The sequence below is a fragment of the Erinaceus europaeus genome, chromosome 7, assembly GCF_950295315.1.
Source record: "Erinaceus europaeus chromosome 7, mEriEur2.1, whole genome shotgun sequence".
Lineage (NCBI taxonomy): Eukaryota > Metazoa > Chordata > Mammalia > Eulipotyphla > Erinaceidae > Erinaceus > Erinaceus europaeus.
In genome coordinates this window covers 28210333-28232176 of record NC_080168.1, presented here as the reverse complement: position 1 = coordinate 28232176, position 21844 = coordinate 28210333, and the positions used below count along the sequence as shown (strand labels likewise).

At 41.6% G+C, this 21844-nt stretch overlaps 1 protein-coding gene across 1 annotated transcript in view; it reads right to left on the bottom strand.

Annotated features, from left to right (window-relative positions):
- Positions 1-5778: 5778 nt before the first annotated feature.
- The window catches only part of NDUFS1 (NADH:ubiquinone oxidoreductase core subunit S1), a 39184-nt gene continuing 23118 nt past the window's right edge, over positions 5779-21844 (bottom strand). The window contains exons 15-19 of the mRNA XM_060194061.1: positions 19695-19849; positions 14212-14387; positions 12426-12560; positions 12252-12324; positions 5779-6088 (exon numbers count right to left, since the gene is read on the bottom strand). Coding sequence (XP_060050044.1) covers positions 5997-6088; positions 12252-12324; positions 12426-12560; positions 14212-14387; positions 19695-19849 — 631 coding nt within the window. The 3' untranslated portion in view covers positions 5779-5996. The remainder of the gene's footprint in view (positions 6089-12251; positions 12325-12425; positions 12561-14211; positions 14388-19694; positions 19850-21844) is intronic.

Genomic DNA, 21844 nt, shown 5'->3' with positions numbered 1-21844 from the left:
CTTCCCCTCTCTGTCTTCCCCTCCTCTCTCCATTTATTTCTCTCTGTCCTATCCAACAACGACATCAATAACAACGACAATAATAACTACAATAAAACAACGGCAACAAAAGGGAATAAATAAAATATCTATTTAAAAAAAACAAAACTGAGTGATGGGACCAGGAAGGAACTCAGCTTTAAAAAATATATATATATAGTGGTCTGGGAGGTGGCGCAGTGGATAGAGCACTGGATTCCCAACCATGAGGTCCTGAGTTCGATCCCCGGCAGCACATGTACCAGAGTGATGTCTGGTTTTTTCTCTCCTCCTAGCTTTCTCATGAATAAATAAATAAATTTAAATATATATATATATATATATTTATTTATTTGTTGGCTAGAAACAGAGAAATTGAGAGTGAAGATAATAGATGGAGACATCTGCAACACTGTTTCACTGATATTGAAGCTTGTCCCCTGCCGGTAGGGACCAGAGGCTTGCATGTGGGTTCTTATAACATGTGTGTTGTTCCAAGTGTCTGACACCAGCATGGAGGGATCCTTAGCTAGCTCCTTGGTGGTTTCTGCAGCAGAAGGCTTCTGCTTCCTTTTGCTGTGTTTTGCTAATTTTCTTCCTGAAAACTATTTTTCTTGCAGATGAACTTACTGAATTAGACTATAAAACACAAACAGAAGAACCAATTTCAATAAAAACATTCTCAATGGAATATCACATGGATATATCTATACTGAAAAACCAACAGTGGGCTGGAGAAATAGCCTAATGATTTTGCAAGATGTTAAATGTCTCAGGTTCTGAAGTCCCAGGTTCAATCCCCGGCATCCCCAGAACTGAGCAGTGCCCTAGTGAACAACAACAAAAAAGGCTGAGGGATAATATAATGATTATGCAAAAAAGACTTTTCATACCTGAGGTTCCCTATTCAATCCCCAACACCACCATAAGCCAAAACTTAGCAGTGTTCAGGAAAAGAAAAAGAAGAAAGAGGGGTGCCTGGGGATGCACCTGGTTGAATGTGCTTATTACCAAGTACAAAAGCCCAAGTTCAAGCCCCCAGTCCCCACCTGTAGGGGGAAAGCTTTGGGAGTGGTGAAGCAGGGCTGCAGGTGCCTCTTTTTGTCTTCGCACTTCCCTCTTAATTTCTCTCTGTTTCTACTCAAAATAAACAAAATATCTAGAATAACAAAGAAAAATATAAAAAGTAAAGAAAGACAGCGAAAAAATGTTTAGGAGGGCAAGAGGAGATAAGAGACTTTGGCGCAACACGGAAAGTAAAGTGGGGGCGGAGCCAAGATGGCAGCTTGGAGACAACACCTGGCATGGACTCTGCAAGGAAGCTGCTTTCAACCTGGGAATCTCGGCCACCGGGTTCCAGATGCTACCATGACGCCAACCTGACTTCCGCGGGCAGACAACCCCACCATATGTCCTGGAGCCCCACCTCCCCAGCTCCCTGCCTCACTAGAGAGACAGGCTGTCAACACCCACGTTCAGCAGGGAAGCAATTACAGAAGCCAGACCTTCTGCACCCCATAATGACCCTGGGTCCATGCTCCCAGAGGAATAAAGAATAGGAAAGCTATCAGGGGAGGGAATGGGATATGCTGGGAGTTCCGGTGGCAGAAACTGTGTGAAATTGTACCCCTCTCATCCTATAGTCTTGTCAGTATTTTCATTTTATAATAAAAAAGAAAAAAGAAAAAGCGAGGGGCTGGGTGGTGGCGCACCTGGTTGGGTACACGAGTTATAATGTGCAAGGACTCAGGTTCAATTCTCCAGCCCCCACCTGCAGGGGGAAAGCTGTACGAAGTGGTGAAGTAGTGCTGCAGGTGTCTCTCTGTCTCTCTCCCTATCACTCCCTTCCCTCTCCATTTCTGGGTCTCTATCCAATAAATAAATGAAGGTGATAATAATAAGAAGAAGAAAGTGAAATGATTAGTTTAGCAGTTGAGTTCAGGGGAAAAAAGGGACCAGGGAAAGAAGTATAGCACCATCAGGAAACAGAGATCTGGTATCTTTCCAGTCATTCCATGTAAACAACTATGATATTTTGGTGTGTTGCATCAAAGTAAAAGACTCTGATGGGTGGGGGGTGTTCCAGGTCCTGGAACACAGAGGGGGTTGAATTGTTAATGTGGAAAACTGAGAAATATTAGCCATGTAATATTTCTACTGTATTTTACTATATTTTACTGTTGACTATAAAACATTACCCCCCAATAAAGAAAAAAAAAACCTGATATATTACTGAAAATTATTAGGTATCTGATTTTAGTAATCGAGTTTCTACAGGAGGTCTCATTTTCCTGAAATTCCTGTAACAGAATATTTGTCTCTAAGAGTAGTTTTGCATGAGAACTATCCAGCTTTATCCAATGGCAGTGAATTTGGATGGTAATACAAGAGGCAGAACAAGTTAACTTCGGGCAGATATTTCTCACCTTTGTAATCCATGAGAAGACAATGACAAACTTGAATCTACAGAAAATGTACCTTGTTGACTGGGAATGATGTGAAAGGAAAATGCTAGGTAAGAACATTCAAGTTTTATCGCTAGAGAAAAAAAAGATTGAAAGAAGGACCCCACAGCATTTCTTACAGAAAAAAAAACCCAAAACTTGAAATGTGCAAGAGTTGAGAAATAACCCCAACTTCCCAATGGAATGCTACTGCCCAAGGATACACTATCTCTTTTCTTCCCCCAGTCCCTCTGGGTTTGCAGATACAAAACAAGTCCAGTTCCATGAAGGGGTGTGGCTGTTTAGTTTCTGCTGCTAAGCAAATAAGATTTGTACTCTATGCTTTGTGGGAATTCATAGTTTGGAGGCTGTGACCCATACAGGAGAGCATAAGCTTTAGTCTGATGTAACTTTACTCATTTATAATATCATACTTTAGATAGATATTGGACTTCTAGTATTTATTATTAAAATTAAAAAATATTTGTTCCCTTTTGTTGTCCTTGTTTTATTGTTGTTGTGGTTATTATTGTTACTGATATCATTGTTGTTGGATAGGACAGAGAGAAGTCAAGAGAGGAGATGAGAAGGATAGACAACTGCAGACCTGCTTCACCCCTTGTGAGGTAACCCCCCTGCAGGTGGGAGCTGGGAGCTTGAACCAGGATCCTTATGCTGGTCCTTGTGCTTTGTGCCATGTGCGTTTAACCCTCTGCACTACTGCCTGACCCCCTTAATTTTTGTTTATTGATGAGAAACATCGGAGAGATAAAGAACCAGACATCACTCTGGTACATGTACTGCTGAGGATCGAACTCAAGACCTCAATGCTTGAGAGTGCAATGCTTTATCCACTGTGTCATCTCCTAGATCACTATTTATTATTATTATTTTGCCTATAGGATTATTGCTAGGGCTCAGTGCCTGCACTATGAATCCACTGCTCCTGGAGGCCATTTTTTCCCCATTTTTGTTGCTGTTGTTATTGTTGTTGTTAGATAGGACAGAGAAATCGAGAGAGGAGGGGAAGACAGAGAAGGGGAGAGAGAGAGACACCAGCAGATCTGCTTCACCACTTGTGAAGTGACCCCCCCCCCATAGGTGGGGAGCCAGGGGCTCGAACTGGGATCTTTGCTCCAGTCCTTGCTACTTTTTAAAGATTTATTTATAAGAAATGATAACGAACCAGACATCACTCTGGTACATGTGCTGCCAGGGATTGAACTCAGGACCTCATGGTTGAGAATCTAATGCTTTATTCACCTCCTAGACCACTATTTATTTATTTGAGGGAGAATGAGAGACCAGATCAAAGCCAGGGCCTTACACAAACAATTCCTATGCTCTGCCTGCTGAACCACCTCCCAAGACAGTTTCCAGTCTTAATCTAATGATTTTTTTTTTTTCTAGTCTAATGATTTTGCAAGACTTTAATGTCTCAGCTCTGAGGTCTCTGGTTTAGTGTTCTGATCTCAGTGTGTCTCTCACTCATTAAAAAATGAAATATATAAGGGAGTTGGGCGGTAGCGCAGTGGGTTAAGCGCAGGTGGCACAAAGCGCAAGGACTAACCTAAGGATCCTGGTTCGAGCCCCTGGCTCCCCACCTGCAGGGGAGTTGCTTCACAGATGGTGAAGCAGGTCTGCAGGTGTCTATCTTTCTCTCCCCCTCTCTGTCTTCCCCTCCTCTCTCCATTTCTCTCTGTCCTATCCAACAACGACTATATCAACAATAGTAACTACAACAATAAAACAAGGGCAACAAAAGGGAATAAATATTTTTTAAAAATGAAGTATATACCTATGAAAACAAAGTTGGTTTTCCTTACTTTTGGCAAAGGAAATTGAGATAGTCAAGTCAAGCCTTCTCCCCATTCCTTCTTGGCTTCTAACATAAACCCAGACTTCCTAGCTGTGAAGTAAATGCTTCTATTCTAGAATAATGAAGCAAATGTGACAAATCCCTACATTTAGAAATATGAGGAAATATCAGTATAAAGGTCTCAGAAGACTCAAATCCTGTCCTAGTTTTCCCTGATATCTTGGCATATTTTTACTAGTTCAGAAAAGAACACATTATTAATATAATCAAAATGTCTGGCAGGGAGTTAACATAAGCTATTGAAGAATATAATATTGACTATAAACAGAAATCAATTGGGTATTTCACCAACAAAATGGGTTTATTTAGGACAACAAATAGGCTACGTGCAAAGTTCTGATTCCCTGGTGAATATACACAAGCACTCTATCTCTTTAAATAGCTGAGTAGAGAGGACTTCCCTTCATTGCTGTGGGAAAGCAACATCACTTCCTGAAATGCAAAGCATACTGGGTCTTGTAGTTTGCTGACTGTACATGCATGGGGACATTTTTAACCTCCTAATCTCATTTTAAGGAAGGTTGTATGCATAATAGTCACAGCAGTAAACTCTGTAAAGTGGAAATGGCAAAGTACAGTTTGGGTTACTACTACTGTACTCAAACTGTAATACTTAACATAAAACACTACTGGGCAGGAGAGAGAGCGCAATGGTTATGCAAAGAGCTCATGCCTGAGGCTCTAAAGTCCCAGGTTCACTCCCCTGCACCACCATAAGCCAGAGCTGAGCAGTGCTCTGGCAAAAAAAAAAAAAAAAAAAAGGCACGACTTGCTATAGATTAGCTTTGATAATATTCAATCCATAGCAGCCTAACAAAGATAAAACTCCCCTTTTAAATAGCCTTATTCTCATGAATAACATTTCTGTGATATGTGTCAAGGTTTCTGAGGTATAAAGTTCAATTCAAGATACAGATCTGCTACATAACTATGCATTTCTGTTTAACTAGATGGACAGAATACTTACATCTTTCTTTAGAAAAGATGCGTCATAAAGTCCCAGGTTCATTCCCCCCACCACTACAACCCAGAGCTGAGCAGTGCTCTGGTAAAAGAAAAAAAAAGAAAAAAGAAAAAAATGAAAGCAAAGATGGGTCCAAGGGGCCATGCAGTAGCACACCTGGTAAAGCATTACAGTGCGCAAAGACCCAGGTTCAAGCCCATCATCCCCACCTGCAGAGGGAAAGCTTCGTGAGTGAAGCAGGGCTGCAGGTGTCTCTCTGTCTCTCTCCCTCTCTATTGGGGATCCCCCCTCCTCTGTCAATTTTTCTGTCTCTAATAATAAATAAATAATAAATAAAGATGGGTCCAAATGGAAGGCTTTATTCACCTCACCTATTCTATAAATTTAAGTGATGAGGATGAAAGTAAGCAAAAATCCTTATTTTTAGATTTGTCATGATTATCAGTACATTTACATCAAAGAGCATCAGAATAAATGTTTAATGAATCATTTAATAATGTTTTTTTTCACACAGTACATGAATGTGTTTAAAACCTCAAAGTTCTTTGACAATCATTTCCAATAAGCATGGGAGAACCTTAAATATTACATCATTCTGATCAGTTTTTAAAGAGATAAAGCTCTGAGTGATGACTCTCACATAATTGTCCATCAATTACTTGGAGTAAAACTGTGTTCCTGATAAGATATTTCAGCATATGGATGGTTCTTCTACTGCCTGGGCGCCTTCTGTGACAGCTTTGACACATTTGGCCATTGTCTGTGAGGCTCTGCTAATTGAATCTGAAAGATACCAAGAAAAGGTGCATTTTGGTAACGTAACACTTTGCTGGTATGCATTCAAGAACAAAGTGACTGCAAAACTCTATTCAGGTATGTGTACGTTCTGTGAGACCAAGCAAAGAAATGAAAAAAGATAAGCCTTTTTGTTGTTACTAGGGCTTTATTGCACTAGGCAGACTTTTTTCCTCAAATAGAAAGCGACAGAGACGAAGAGAAAGTGAGACGGAAGGACACCACAGCAGTGAAGATTCCTTAGGTGCAGGGGGCTAGGCTTGAGCCCAGGTTGCACACAAGGCAAAGCAGGAACACTACCCAGGACAGCTCCTTAGCAGCCCAGAGACAGACTTCAATGGTAAGATGCTTAAGAAAATACTGCCCCCCCCATATTAACACTGTATAAGGGACAGAACCAGAGCACCATCTGGCACATGTGATGACAGTAGTCCAACTTGGGACCTTGTGGTTTTTTTTCTTTTCTTTTTTTATATCTATTCCCTTTTTGTTGTCCTTGTTTTATTGTTATAGTTATTATTGTTATAGATGTTGTTGTTGTTGCATAGGACAGAGAGAAATGCAGAGAGGAAGGGAAGACAGAGAGGGGTTGAGAGACAGATAGACACCTGCAGACCTGCTTCACCGCTTGTGAAAAGACTGCCCTACAGGTGGGGAGCCGGGGGCTCAAACTGGGATCCTTATGCAGGTCCTTGCGCTTTGCACCACCTGCACTTAACCTGCTGCGCTACTGCCTGACTCCCAGACCTCGTGTTTTTAAGTGTTAACACTATATCCAGTGCACCACCACCCAGGCAATAAATAGATATAGTTATCAAGGTTATTACTGGGGTTTGGTACTGGCACTATGCCACTGCCTGGCCCCTAGCAGGATATTTTTAATAGTTACTCCAGAGAAAGGGAAAAAAAAAAGTTTATATATATATGTGTGTGTGTGTGTGTGTGTGTGTGTATATATATACATATATATAGGAAGAATCAACACTTAAAAAGTAGTGCTTCTGATGAAAATTATTAGGAATTTTTTAAAAAATATTTATTTATTCCCTTTTGTTGCCCTTGTTGTTTCATTGTTGTAGTTATTATCCATGTCATCATTGTTGGATAGGACAGAGAGAAATGGAGAGAGGAGGGGAAGACAGAGAAGGGGAGAGAAAGATAGACACCTGCAGACCTGCTTCACCACCTGTGAAGCGACTCCCCTGCAGGTGGGGAGCCAGGGGCTCAAACCCGGATCCTTATGCCAGTCCTTGCGCTTTGCGCCACATGTGCTTAGCCACTGCGCTACTGCCCGACTCCCATTAGGAATGTTTTTAAGTAATGCAAATGTACTTTTTGTTCACTAGTTTACTGCAGATCTTACAGCACTTGGTATGAGGAAGCTGATAGGTGTGATTTAAAAAAATTTTTTTTTCCTCCAGGGTTATTGCTGGGGCTCAGTGCCTGCACCATGAATCCAATAGTTACTATTGTTGTTCCTGGAGGCCATTCCCCCCTCCCCTTTGTTGCCCTTTTGTTGTAGCTTTGCTGTGGTCACTATTGTTGTTGATGTCATTCGTTGTTGGATAGGACAGAGAGAAATCGAGAGAGGAAGGGAAGACAGAGGGGGAGAGAAAGATAGACACCTGCAGACCTGCTTCACCGCTTGTGAAGCGACTCCCCAGCAGGTGGGGAGCCAAGGGCTGGAACCGGGATCCTTACTCAGGGCCTTGCACTTTGCGCCACATGCGCTTAACCTGCTGCGCTACCACCCGACCCCCTTCTTTTTTTTTAAAAAATATTTATTTTATTTATTTATTCCCTTTTGTTGCCCTTGTTGTTTTATTGTTGTAGTTATTATTGTTGTTGTCGTTGTTGGATAGGTCAGAGAGAAATGGAGAGAGGAGGGGAAGACAGAGGAGGAGAGAAAGATAGACACCTGCAGACCTGCTTCACCGCCCGTGAAGCGACTCCCCTGCCGGTGGGGAGCCGGGGTTCGAACCGGGATCCTTATGCCGGTCCTTGTGCTTTGCGCCACCTGCGCTTAACCCGCTGCGCTACAGCCCGACTCCCCCTTCTTTTTTTTCTTACCACAGCACTGCTCAGCTCTGGCTTATGGAGGTGGGGGGACTGAACCTGGGACTTTGGAGTCTCAGGCAAGAGAGTCACTTTGCATAATCATTATGCTATCTACTCCCACCCAAAGTATTTTCCTTTTTAAAAACAGATGAGTGGGGGCTGGGTGGTGGTGCTCCTTCTTGAGTGCGCAAGGACCAGCCCCCACCTGCAGGGGAAAGCTTCACAAGTGGTGAAGCAGGGATGCAAGTGACTCTCTCTCTCTCCCTATCTCCCCATACCTCTCGATTTCTGATGGTCTCTATCCAAGTAAATAAATAAAGATAAAAAAATAAAAACAGATGAGACTTTTGTTGTGTTGTAAGATTTATACTCATTGTAGAACATATACCTGAATTTGAGCCAGGCAGTGGTACACCTGGTAGAGTGCATACATTAGCATGAGCAAAGACCCAGGCTCTAGCACACGTATGCATGTCTGTATATCCATCCTCCTGAGCTTCATATCCACACAGTTCTACCACTCTAGCAAAGCATGTTTTTTTTTTAAAAAAAGGGAGAGGGTCAAGAACAGAGGGAGACAGAGAAGAGACACTGCAGCTCTGCTTTACCACTAGTGAAATTTCCCCTTTGCAGGGTACATGGAGTCAGGGTTCAAACCTGGGCCCCTGTGTCCTCCATAAGGTGAGCTATATCTTGGCCCTCTCAGAGCAATAACTTAGCAATTATTCAAATAAAGAAAACATTTTTTTAAAGTCACAAGAAGTTTTATATTAAAAATCATGTAGTTATGGGTGAAATTTCTGATATGTGAATTATTATAATTCAATAAATTCATAAAGAAAAGTAAAGTGACAACCTCAGCACACACACACATAGCTAGGAAGATAGGTCAACATTAAAGCACTGCATTTGTATGCATGAGAGAACCTGGACTGAATTCCAAGAGCCATATGACAGAGCTAAGTGGTACTCTTGATCTTTCTTACTTAAAAACAAAACAGGGAGTCGGGTGGTAGTGCAGTGGGTTAAACGCAGGAGGCGCAAAGTGCAACGACTGGAGTAAGGATCCCGGTTTGAGCCCCCAGCTCTCCACCTGCAGGGAGTTGCTTCACAGGCAGTGAAGCAGGTCTGCAGGTGTCTATCTCCCCCTCTCTGTCCTAACAACGACATCAGTAACAACAACAAGTACAACAATAAAACAAACAATGGCAACAAAAAGAAAATAAATATTTAATAAAAAATAAAATAAAATATTAAAAGTGTACATTCCTTGAGGAAGACACACCCAACTTAAAAAGTAAAAGGTGGGGGAGTTGGGCGGTAGTGCAGCAGGTTAAGCGCACATGGCACAAAGCGAAAGGACCGCTATAAGGATCCCAGTTTGAGCCCCTGGCTCCCCACCTGCAGGGAATTCACTTCACAAGTCACCTGCAGATCAGCAGGGGTCTCTCTCCCCTTTGTCTTCCCCTCCTCTCTTCATTTCTATCTGTCCTATCCAACAATGATATCAACAATGACATCAATAACAGCAATAACAGCAACAAGGACAAGAAAAGGGAATAAATAAATATTTTTTAAAAAAGAAAGTAAAAGGTGGGAGTCCAGTAGTAGTGCAGCGGGTTAAGTGCTGGTGGCGCAAAGCACAAGGACTGACTAAAGGATCCCAGTTCGAGCCCCCGGCTCCCCAACTGCAGGGGAGTCGCTTCACAAGTGGTGAAGCAGGTCTGCAGGTGTCTAGCTTTCTCTCCTCCTCTCTGTCTTCCCCCTCCTCTCTCCATTTCTCTCTGTCCTATCCAACAATGACAACAACAATAGTAACTACAACAATAAAAAAAAAAAAAAGAAAGAAACAAGGGCAACAAAAGGGAATAAATAAAAAAAAAAGTAAAAGGCATGGATGGGTCTGGCTATGGCATGTCCAGTAGTGCACACACTTCCCCAAGCTCACCAAATAAGGCTCCTGCCCCTGGGCCCCATCTACAGAGGGGAAGGTTCATGAGTAGTGGAGCAGTGATGCAGGTGTTTCTCTTTCTCTTTGCCTCTATCAGAAAAAGGAAAAGGGAAGGAGGTAGAAAGCCAAGAGAAAGAGGCCACCATGAATGGTAGAGTCACCCTGCAGGCATCGAGCCTCACTGATAGCCCTGGTGATGATATAAATGAATAAAGTCAATGAAAAATAGGGGACTTGGGGGAAAAAAAAAAAGAAAAAGAAAGGTAATTGTTTCTGGGTAGTGGGATTATAATGACTTTTTCCTTGCTCTTTTGGACTTGGGTTTTTTTTTTTAATATTTTATTTTATTTATTTATTCCCTTTTGTTGCCCTTGTTGTTTTATTGTTGTAGTTATTATTGTTGTTGTCGTTGTTGGATAGGACAGAGAGAAACGGAGAGAGGAGGGGAAGACAGAGAGGGGGAGAGAAAGATAGACACCTGCAGACCTGCTTCACCGCCTGTGAAGGGACTCCCCTGCAGGTGGGGAGCCGGGGTTCGAACCGGGATCCTTATGCCGGTCCTTGTGCTTTGCGCCACCTGCGCTTAACCCGCTGCGCTACAGCCCGACTCCCCAGGTTTTTTTTTTAATCCAAAGTAGTGCTGAGCTTTGGCTTAAGGCGGTGCTGGGGATTGAATTTAAGTATGTGTATGTGTGTACACACACACACACACACACACACACACACACACACACACACACCCCACTCATCTTTTGTTGACAGAGACAGAACTTTAGCAGGAAGGGAGAGAGAAAAGAGTGTACTGCTTCAGCCCTTATGAAACTTCTCCCTTATCTGGTTCTCTCCTTCTCTCTAGTAAATAAAAAAGACAGAAAGAAAGAAAAAGGGGAAGGGGAAAAAGAAAAGAAAAGTAAGGGATTTCTCCCCTCCCCTGCAGGTGGGTACTAGGGACTTGAGCCTGGCTCTCTGCACAAGGCAATGTGTGCATTCTACTGGGTGAGCCACCGCCCGGCCCAAATTTAGGTATATTTTCTACAATTACTCTAAGTCTTACAACAAAAATGTACCAAAAACATACTCATCTGTTTAGAAAAACATTTTTTACTTCATCTGTCAGCTTCCTCATACCTAGTTGTTCTATCACGTTGTAAGATCTGTATTAAACTAGTAAAGTGAGTTTGTATTAATAAAATCAGTTCTAAGTGGCACAGTGGATAAAGAACTGGACTCTGAAGCATGAGGTCCTGAGTTCAATTCCCGGCAGCACATGTACCAGAGTGATGTCTGATTCTTTCTCTCTCTCCTCCTATCTTTCTCATGAATAAAAAAAAATCTTAAAACACAATTCCTAATAATTTTCACAGCAGCACTACTTTCACCATGCTTCACATATAAGTGTCTTCGTTCTCTTGTTAGAATTCTCAGAAAAGCCTTTTGAGAGTTGTCATTTTGAATTTGCTACCCCTACCCCACTATGGAAAGAGAAACGGGCTAGGTGGTATGGTCAACCTGCCAATGTCTAAGTCCAGTGGAGAAGCAATTACAGGAGGGGGTGGGGAGTAAGATAACATAATGGTTATGAAACAGACACTCATGCCTGGGGCTCCATAGTCTCAGGTTGAATCACCCACACTACCATAAGCCAGAGCTGAGCAGTGCTCTGGTTGAAAGAAAGGAAGAAAGAAGGAAAGAAAGAAAGAAAGAAAGAAAGAAAGAAAGAAAGAAAGAAAGAAAGAAAGAAAGGAAGAAAAAATTACAGGAGCCAGACCATACACTTTGTGTACCCCAAAGAGAATTTTGGTCCATACTCCCAGAGAGGGAAGTTTAGAATAGGGAAGTTTCCAAAGGAGGGAAGGGGATGGAATTCTGGTGTTGGGAACTGTATGAAATTACACCTATTATCTTACAATCTTGTTAATCATTATTAAAAGCGATTTAGTGAATAAAAATTATAAAGAGTTACTATCAAGTTATTTTTAAATAAAGCCATAACATGAATCATATTAGGTCTGATACTTGAAAAATTTCAAAGATTTACAATATCAAATAGTGCCATTAACTGGCTGGAATTATAACACTAAATTGGGTGATCTGATTCCTTCCCACTTCTAACACTTAGCAATTATACTGACAATCACATACCTGTCATATAGAAGTCCTTTATTGTTAGCTGAGGTGGAACCAGAGGATCAGCAAGAAGTTGCTGGTTCACTAGCTTGAAAAAAAAAAAGAGTAACATAAATAATGGCACAGAAAACCAGCATTGTACATGAGAGAATACACCAGGAGGAAAACTGCATATCAACAAATGTTTACCTTGGAAAGTTCATTTGCTTGCTGGAAATAATTAGCTCCCTCAACATCATCATATCGAACAAGATTAGGAGAAACTTCTTCCAGTCTGTTTCTTACTTGATCCAGAGTTTCATATGGAAGAGTCAGACCTGTAATCTGTAACATATCAGATCCACAATATGACATAAAGCTTTAATACTGAAAACCTCCTTCTTTTTTAAGATTTATTTATTCCCTTTTGTTGCCGTTGTTGTTTTATTGTTGTAGTTGTTATTGTCGTTGTTATTTGACGTCGTTGTTGTTGGATAGGACAGAGAGAAATGGAGAGAGGAGGGGAAGACAGAGAGGGGGAGAGAAAGTTAGACACCCGCAGACCTGCTTCACCGCCTGTGAAGCGACTCCCCTGCAGGTGGGGAGCCGGGGGCTCAAACCAGGATCCTTATGCTGGTCCTTGTGATTTGTGCCACCTGCGCTAAACCTGCTGTGCTACTGCCTGACTCTCTCTTTTTAAAAATGTTTAAATATTTATTTATTTCCTTTTTGTTGCCCTTGTTTTTATTGTTGTTGATATCGTCATTGTTGGATAGGACAGAAAAGAAATGGAGAGAGGAGAAGACAGAGGGGGGGAGAGAAAGATAGACACCTGCAGACCTGTTTCACCACTTGTGAAGCGACTCCCCTACAGGTGGGGAGCCGGGGGCTGGAATCCTGAATCCTTATACTGGTCCTTGCGCTTTGCACCACCTGTGCTTAACCCGCTGCGTTACCGCCCGACTCCCAAACCCACCCTCTCTTACCTCCACCAGAAGGCAGAGCTGAGCAGTGCTCTGATTAAAAAAAAAACCCGCTGCGCTACCGTCCGATTCCCTACTGAAAACTTTAAATAATAAAGTTCCAATTATGGTGAAATAGCAGCACCATTTAAAAAAATAAAATCTACTGGTGTACTCGTGCTACAACTATATTATAAAGCATTATTTCCTCCAATAAAGTGATTTGAAGGGGAGAACAAAATCTACTGATGTGGCCAGAAAAATCTGCTGATGTGGTCAGCATGAAGTGTGGAGACCTTTCAGGAGTGACACACCAGGCTGGGCCCCAGGCACTGTGTGTCATATCTCTCTTAAACAGATAAATCTTTATCATTAGTTTTTTTTTTTAATTATCTTTATTGGATAGAGACAACCAGAAATTGAGAGGGTTGGGGAGATAGAGAGGGAGAGAGAGAGACACCTGCAGCACTACTTCATCACTTGCAAAGCTTTCCCCCTGCAGGAGGGAACTGGGGGCTCGAACCCGAGTTCTTGAGCACTGTAACATGTGCGTGCGCTCAATCAGGTGCGCCACCATCTAGCCCCTACAATTAGTTTTTAATTTCCTTATTGCCACCAAGGATTTTGCTGGGCTTCAATACCTCCACAATGAATTCATTCTTTCTGGTGGCATTATTATTATTATTATTTTTAGTAGAGACAGAAATTGAGTGGGAAGCAAGAGAGATACCTGCAGAGAAGCTGAGGAAAGCACAATGGAGAAAGCAAAAGGCTTTCATGCCTGAGGCTCTGAGGTCCCAGGTTCAATACCCAACACCACTATAAAAAAGTCTTTAAGTGTTGGTGTCCAATTACATAATTATTATGCAAGTGGTTAAGTGTGGAATACAACTGTTAAAAATCTGAAAGTCAAACAGTTCAGAGTGTTAGCAGAATAGTCATGCAAAAAGACTTGCACCTATGTTAACCTTGAAACTCATTCTGAAACCGAACATGTTAAGCACTGCATGAATGACAATACAATGAGCAAATACCTCCGAGAGTGCCCTTATAATTTTCCAGTCTTCTCTTGCCATGCCAGGAGGTGTCACTGCTACTTTAGTCTGCTGCGCTCTACCTTCAGTATTGACGTAAGTAGCAGACTTCTCCGTGTAAGCAGCCCCAGGGAGAATGACGTCAGCTATAGGAGCACCAACATCACCGTGATGTCCTGTGAAAAGTATGGGAAACGGCGCAACACATTTCAATTTGAATTGATTATGTGTCATACATGAATATATTAAACATCCTTTTAAAATCCAAAGTGACTTAATATTGATACGGAAGATATGGAAGTATTAAGGATGAAAAGTAAATTTCTCACTTGGCTCACAATTTGATGTGATGTAATACTCAAAGGAAATCATTGTCAAGGTATTTAGTGGAATCCCATATTTTTTTTGCAAATATGCATGATATCACATATACACAGAATGAGTAACTAAGTATTGATTCTCTTGCTTACAAAGTAGAAATGCAGAGGTATGTGTGCGTGAAATTGGGTAAATTACAGTAGACTATACTGAGATGGCAGAGTTATAGATCTATGACAGTAACTGGAAGAGCATAAAGGGGTCCAACAACAGATGAGTGGCTGAGCAGGCTGTGGTATATATACACAATGGAATACTGCTCAGCTATTACAAATGGTGATTTCACCATTTTCAGCCCATCTTGGATGGAGCTTGAAGAAATGTTAAGTGAAATAAGTTAGAAATAGTCTGTGAGGATGGTGTCAGAGTTGAGACTAAACTGTAAAGATGGATGGATTACCACAGAATGCCTCCCAAACTTGAAAAAAAAAAATACAAATACAATGAACTGGTTACCATCCCCATCTGACCCGGGACCCATGTCTATTCATATTTAGCACAGGAGCCTGTATAATCTCCAAGTCCACATCAGTCTGAGCTCACAGTCCATGATCTTAGCTGGGAACATTCTAGGCTGCACTCACTGCAGGACCAGTTTTTCTTGAGTAGCAGTGTCAGATGAATGAGCCAGCCTCCCCTGAGGGAGTGGGGGAGTCCCTACCACTGCTAGTTTATAGGAAGAGTAAGGCCCGAAGAGGCCCATAAAAGGGCTTCTGATGACAATCCTAAGGAATGACCAATGATGGTAGAGAGGTATTCTATGGTAATCCATCTTTTCAGTTTAGTCTCAACTCTGACACCATCCTCACATACTATTTCTAGTCCACCTTCATGCTACCTATGAAGCTCAAGCAAAAATTACTAAAGTTATGGCCCCCTAGGAACATACCTAAAATAGACATCCTAGCTTTTTTCCACCCTAGGGTACCTATTATCACCTGCTCTATTCTTACTCTTTGGTTCCTGTTTATTATTAAACACTTTGTCCTGCTTAATACCTTACTACATTTCAGTCAGCAAGTTGCAGATGCTACTATGATTCCATCCTGACTTCTTTGACCACATAACCCTTGCCAATGTATCCTAAAGCTTTACCTCTGTAGAGCCCTATCCCACCAGGAGAAGGTAGAGCCTTCTGTTGTTGCAAAGTGTTGTTCTTTAAGCCAACTTTTTTGGATAAAGAAAGAGAGAGATGGGAGTCAGACGGTAGTATAGTGGGTTAAGCATAGGTGGAGCAAAGCACAAGGACCGGCATAAGGATCCCAGTTCAAGCCCCCAGCTCCCCGCCTGCAGGAGGTTCATTTCGCAAGTGGTGAAGCAGGTCTGCAGGTGTCTGTCTTCCCTTCCTCTCTCCATTTCTCTCTGTCATATCCCACAATGACGACATCAATAACAACAACAATAATAACTACAACAACAAAACAAGGACAACAAAAGGGAATAAATATTAGAAAAATAATTAGGAGAGAGAGAGAGATACCTCTCTAGAGGCCTAGCCCAAAAGAGAAAGGTAAAAACAGGCTGGGGGTAAGGATTGACCTGCCTGCCAACACCCACATTCAGTAGAGAAGTAATTACAGAAGCCAGACCTCCCACCTTCTGCACCCAAAAAAGAATTTTGGTCCATACTTCCTAAGGAGGCAGAAGATAGGGGAAGATGACCAGAGGGCTCTGAACCCCAATTCCACCGTGACCTGAAATGTTTGTCAGTAGGAATCTTTTGTTTTTATATCATCACTGAAAGTGAATTAAATTGAGAAAACACAAGAAGTCAGGCACCATGTCACTTATCTGAGATAGAAGAAGAAACAGGGAGAGTCTCGGGTGGTAGCGCTGCAGGTTAAACTAAATGCACGTGGCGCAAAGCGCAAGGACCAGCATAAGGGTCCCGGTTCGAGCCCCCAGCTCCCCACCTGCAGGGGAGTCGCTTCACAGGCAGTGAAGCAGGTCTGCAGGAGTCTTTCTTTCTGTCCCTTTCTGTCTTCCCCTCCCTTTCTGTCTTCCCCTCCTCTGTCCATTTCTCTTTGTCCTATCTAACAACGACAACATCAATAAAACAATAATAACTACAGCAACAATAAACAAGGGCAACAAAAGGGAAAATAAATAAATAAAATTAAAAAAAAAAAAAGAGGAAACAGGAAGGATGCTCAGAAGCAATGGTAGGTGTAGGTTTGACTTAGAAAGGAAGTGAAGGGGCCAGGTAGTAGTGCACCTGGTTGAGCGCACACATTACAGTGCTCAAGGACCCAGGTTCGAGCTCCCAGTCCCCACCTGTAGGGGAAAGTTTTTGGAGGGTGAAGCAGTGTTTCAGGTGTCTCTCTTCCTCTCTTCCTATCTCCCCTTACCCTTTTATTTCTGGTTGTCTCTATCCGATAAATAAATAGAGATAATAAAAAAAAATTAAAAGGAAAAAAAGAAAGGAAGTGAAGACAAGAAAAAAGAAACTATATCTCTATCTATATAGATATATACTTAACCAGTATCTGCGATCTTGGGAGAACTATTGCAGTTTCCACTGGAGTGGGATGGGGACACAGAACTTTGGTGGTGGGAATGGTGTGGAATTATACCCTTACTATCTTATGAAAAAAATTAAATAGTATATAAGGTTTTATCTCACTTGTGTACATGTTTATACACGCACAGAAAAATGGCTGAAGTACAGCTAGGGAAACAGCTCAACTGGCAGATCTTTGAACTTTTTCTCCTTTTCTCTGCCATCATGTACAGTAATAGCAATGTACAATGTAGCACAGCGGGTTAAGCACACATGTCATGAAGCACAAAGACCGGAGTAAGGATTTCGGTCTGAGCCCCTGGCTCCCCACCTGCAGGGGAGTCACTTCACAAGCAGTGAAGCAGGTCTGCAGGTGTCTATTTTTCTCTCCCCATCTTCCCTTCCTCTCTTGACTTCTGTCTTATCCAACAACAATGACATCAATAACAACAATAATAATAACCACAACAACGGCAACAAAAGGGAATAAATCAATATTAAAAAAAAAAGGAGATAGCAAGAAAAATTTTAAAAAAAAAAGGAGGAGGAGGAGAAGAGGTGGAGAAGGGGAGGAGGAAGAGGAGGAGGAAAAGGAGAGGAGCAGGAGGTGGTGGTGGTGGCCAGGTGGCGGCACAACTTGTGCACACAAGCTACCATGTGCGATGACATGGTTCAAGCCCCCAGTCCCCACCTGAAGAGCAGAAAGTTCATGAGTGGTATAGCAGTGCTGCCAAGTGTCTCTCTCTCTCTCTCCTTTCCCTTTTTTAATTCACTGTATCTATACAATAAATATTTTTTTAAAAAGAGTATTATGAAGTATGCATACCAAAAGTGTTATCAGTGACTATCTGACTATCTATGGATAGAACCCGGAACAGTAGTTTATTTGGGTTTAATTTGACCAAGAAAAGCAAACTCTGTATGTTTCTTCTGTGTCATAGCAATAAAATAATTAAGTACATAAATAAACAAACAAACTACTATATATCTATGGGATGTGAACGGCCCAAGACACTTGATTCCGTTTTTCTTCGTCTTTTTTAAGTTTTTTAAAAAATTTTTATTATCTTTATTTATTTATTAGATAGAGACAGCCAGAAATTGAGAGGGAAAAGGGGTGGTAGAGAGGGGGAGAGATAAGACACCTGCAACACTGCTTTACCACTCATGAAGCTTCTCTCCTGTAGGTGGGGACTGGGGGCTTGAACCCGGGTCCTTGCACACTATAACACGTGCGCTTAACCAGGTGTGCCACTACCCAGCCCCAGTTTTTTTTTTAATATTTATTTATTCCCTTTTGTTGTCCTATTTTATTGTCGTAGTTATTATTGTTGTTGTTACTGATGTCGTTGTTGTTGGATAGGACAGAGAGAAATGGAGAGAAGAGGGGAAGACAGAGAGGGGGAGAGATAGACACCTGCAGACTTGCTTCGCCACTCCCCTGCAGGTGAGGAGCCGGGGGCTCGAACTGGGGTCCTTACGCCAGCTCTTGTGCTTTGCACCACCTGTGCTTAATCTGCTGCACCCAACTCCCTGCAGGTGTCCTTCTATCTCTCTTCTTCCTCCCCTCTCAATTTCTCTGTCTATATATAATAAATAAATAAATAATATTTTTTTTAAAGTTTTTTTTTGAAGAATTTTTATTTAATATTTACTTATTTATTCCCTTTTGTTGCCCTTGTTGTTTTTATTGTTGTAGTTACTGATGTCATCGTTGGATAGGACAGAGAGAAATGGAGAGAGGAGGGGAAGACAGAGGGGGAGATAAAAACAGACACCTGCAGACCTGATTCACCACCTGTGAAGCTACTCCCCTACAGGTGGGGAACTGGGGACTGGAACGGGGACTGGAACTTACTCTGGTCCTTGTGTTTTGTGCCACATGCATTTAGCCTGCTGTGCTACCGCCTGACTCCCTTAAAAAAAGTTTTTAAAAGATTTATTTAGGAGAGAGAGAGGAATGGAGGGAACAAACACCAATGCATCCCTCTGGCATGTGACACTGAGGGTTGAACTTGGGACCTCATGCTTAAGAGTTTAATACTGTTTTTAATTTTTTAAAATTATAGCCAGAAATTGAGAGGGAAAAGGCAGAATGACAGGGAGAGACAGAAAGCCACCTGCAAGTCCTGCTTCACCACTTGTAAAGCTTTCTCCCTGCAGGTGGGTACTAGGGGCTTGAACCTGGGTCCCTGCACCTTGTAACATGTGCATTACCAGGTGCACTACCCCCAGCCCCAAGTTTACTACTGTATCTACAGCACCACACCCAGGACTGTGATTTAAAAAGTAATTTAAATCGCTGGTGTAAAAGTGCTTTACTACGTATGTTATATAATATTCATTATCTCAACAAATTGCAGTTCAACAGTTCATTCTTACTGGGGATATTTAGCTTGCTTGTAATTCTTTACTATTAAATAACACCAGGTAATAATGCCTAATAATATTCATCATGTAACTAATAAAACCTATGATTCTGTTTTTAAAAGACTGGTATATATTTATGAAATTCTTCAGTGGAAATTTCCAGTTCACTAAATATACTGCCATATAATTTCCAATATATACAATGCTTCTGGCGTCACAGGTACATACTACTTACCTTGATATATAATGAAACAATCCTTTGGCAAATCCTGTCGAGTGATACAACCTCCATCTGCTCCCAGAAGAAACAGCACTTTGGGAGGGTTTTTCCGAATTGCTTCTACTCCTGGCTTATACCCCAGGTCCAAAGCAGCTACTTGGCTTGCAATCCTATAAGACATTTAAGAATTAGCATATTACTGGTTTATTCATCATAAAAATGAAATATAATTCCTGGAATGACACCTAGTCTCCCTTCTATTGGATAGTCAGAATAGTCATGATGTATGCTTCCAACATCCTAATTATTTGATGCTGTCAAAATCCTTTCCTCACTATTCGTACTCATTTAAAATAGAATCAAATTAGAAATAGCAGTCTTTCACTAACTTAAAAATATCAAAGAAATAAGATACCTCAGAATTGCCTTAAGATGATTCTTATTCAATATAGTAAGATGAAGCATGTAATATGTCAAATGTGGTTGTTAGAATCACATGATTTTGTAAACTAAAAGAAACCTAAATACAACTCATACTCATAAAACTTCGATTCAGAAAAAAATCTAGGAGTACATTGGCATATGCCCTTCAGGATTTTTTCTATGAATGTATATAAGCAGAAAGCCTACAGGAAAGAAGAAGGAGGGGGAGGAGGAGGAGGAGAGGAGGAGGAGAAGAGGAAGTAGAAGAAGGAAAAGAAGAAAAGAGCAAACTCGATGGAAAGGCACCCTACAATCATGAATTAGAAGATCTACTATTATTAAGATGGCAATATTCTACAAATTGACCAGTACATGCAAACGCAAACCTTATATAAAAGACAGAAGTGATTCTGTTGCAGAAATGGACATGATGATTCTAATATTCATTTTTTTAAAAAAAAAGATTTATTTATTTATTTAATTTATTCCCTTTTGTTGCCCATTGTTTTTCTTGATGTCATTGTTGGATAGGACAGAGAGAAATGGAGAGAGGAGGGGAGATGGAGAGGGGGAGAGAAAGATAAGACACCTGCAGACCTACTTCATTGCTTGTGAATAGACTCCCATGCAGGTGGTGAGCCAGGGGCTCGAACCGGGATCCTTACTCTGGTCCTTGTGCTTTGCACCACCTGCGCTCAAGCTGCTACGCTACCGCCCGACTCCCATTTTTATTTATTAAAAAAATTTTTTTTTATTATCTTTATTTATTGGATAGTGACAGTCAGAAGTCGAGAGGGAAAGGGTAGATAAAGAGGAATAGACACCTGCAGACCTGCTTCACCACTCACAAAGCTTTCTCCCTGCAGATGGAGACCAGGGGCTTGAACCTGGGTCCTTGTGCATTCATTGTAACATGTGCACTCAACTAGGTGCGCTACCACCTGGGCCCAATGATTCTAATATTCATATGGAAAACAAACCACACAGAGCCAAAGCTATGTCAAAAATGGAGAATTTATACTTCTTAAATTTCAAAATTAAGTCTCCTCATCATATTCCCAACCTACATTTTGTTTTACTCTTTATTGGATAGAGACAGCCAGAAATTGAGAGTTATGGGGGAGATAAGAGACAGAGACACCTGCAACACCGCTTCACCACTTATAAAGCTTCCCCTCTGCAGGTGGGGACTGGGACTCGAACCTGAGTCCTTGCGTACTGTAACACGTGCACTCAACCAGGTGTGCAACCACCTAGACCCCTACATCATTTTTTCTTTTTTTAGTTAAGATTAACCCTCTCTCGTTTTATAATTAAATAGGTGGATCTTAGAACAAAACAAAAAACTAAAAAACCACTTCAAATATTTATTTTACACACACACACCCACCATGGCACCACTTTACCATGTGTGAGGACCCAGGTTCCAGTCCGTGGTATCACACGAAAACACAATGCATAGCATCAGAGAAGTTTCATGAATGGTGGAGTAGTGCTATGGTGTCTCTCCTCTTTGTCCTTGTCTCCCTAAAATTAGAAGGAAAACCATCTGCTAGGAGAGATGGAATTACACAGGCATGAAGCCCTGGTCCAAAATGTGTGTTGCGACGTGGAAATTTTCAAAACATGCCCATTATACTTGAAAAAAGTGTTTAACCTTGTGGGTCAGGCAGTGGGGCACCTAGTTAGCATGTGCAAAGGGCTGGGTTCAAACCCCCGGTACCTACCTGGATGGAGAAGTC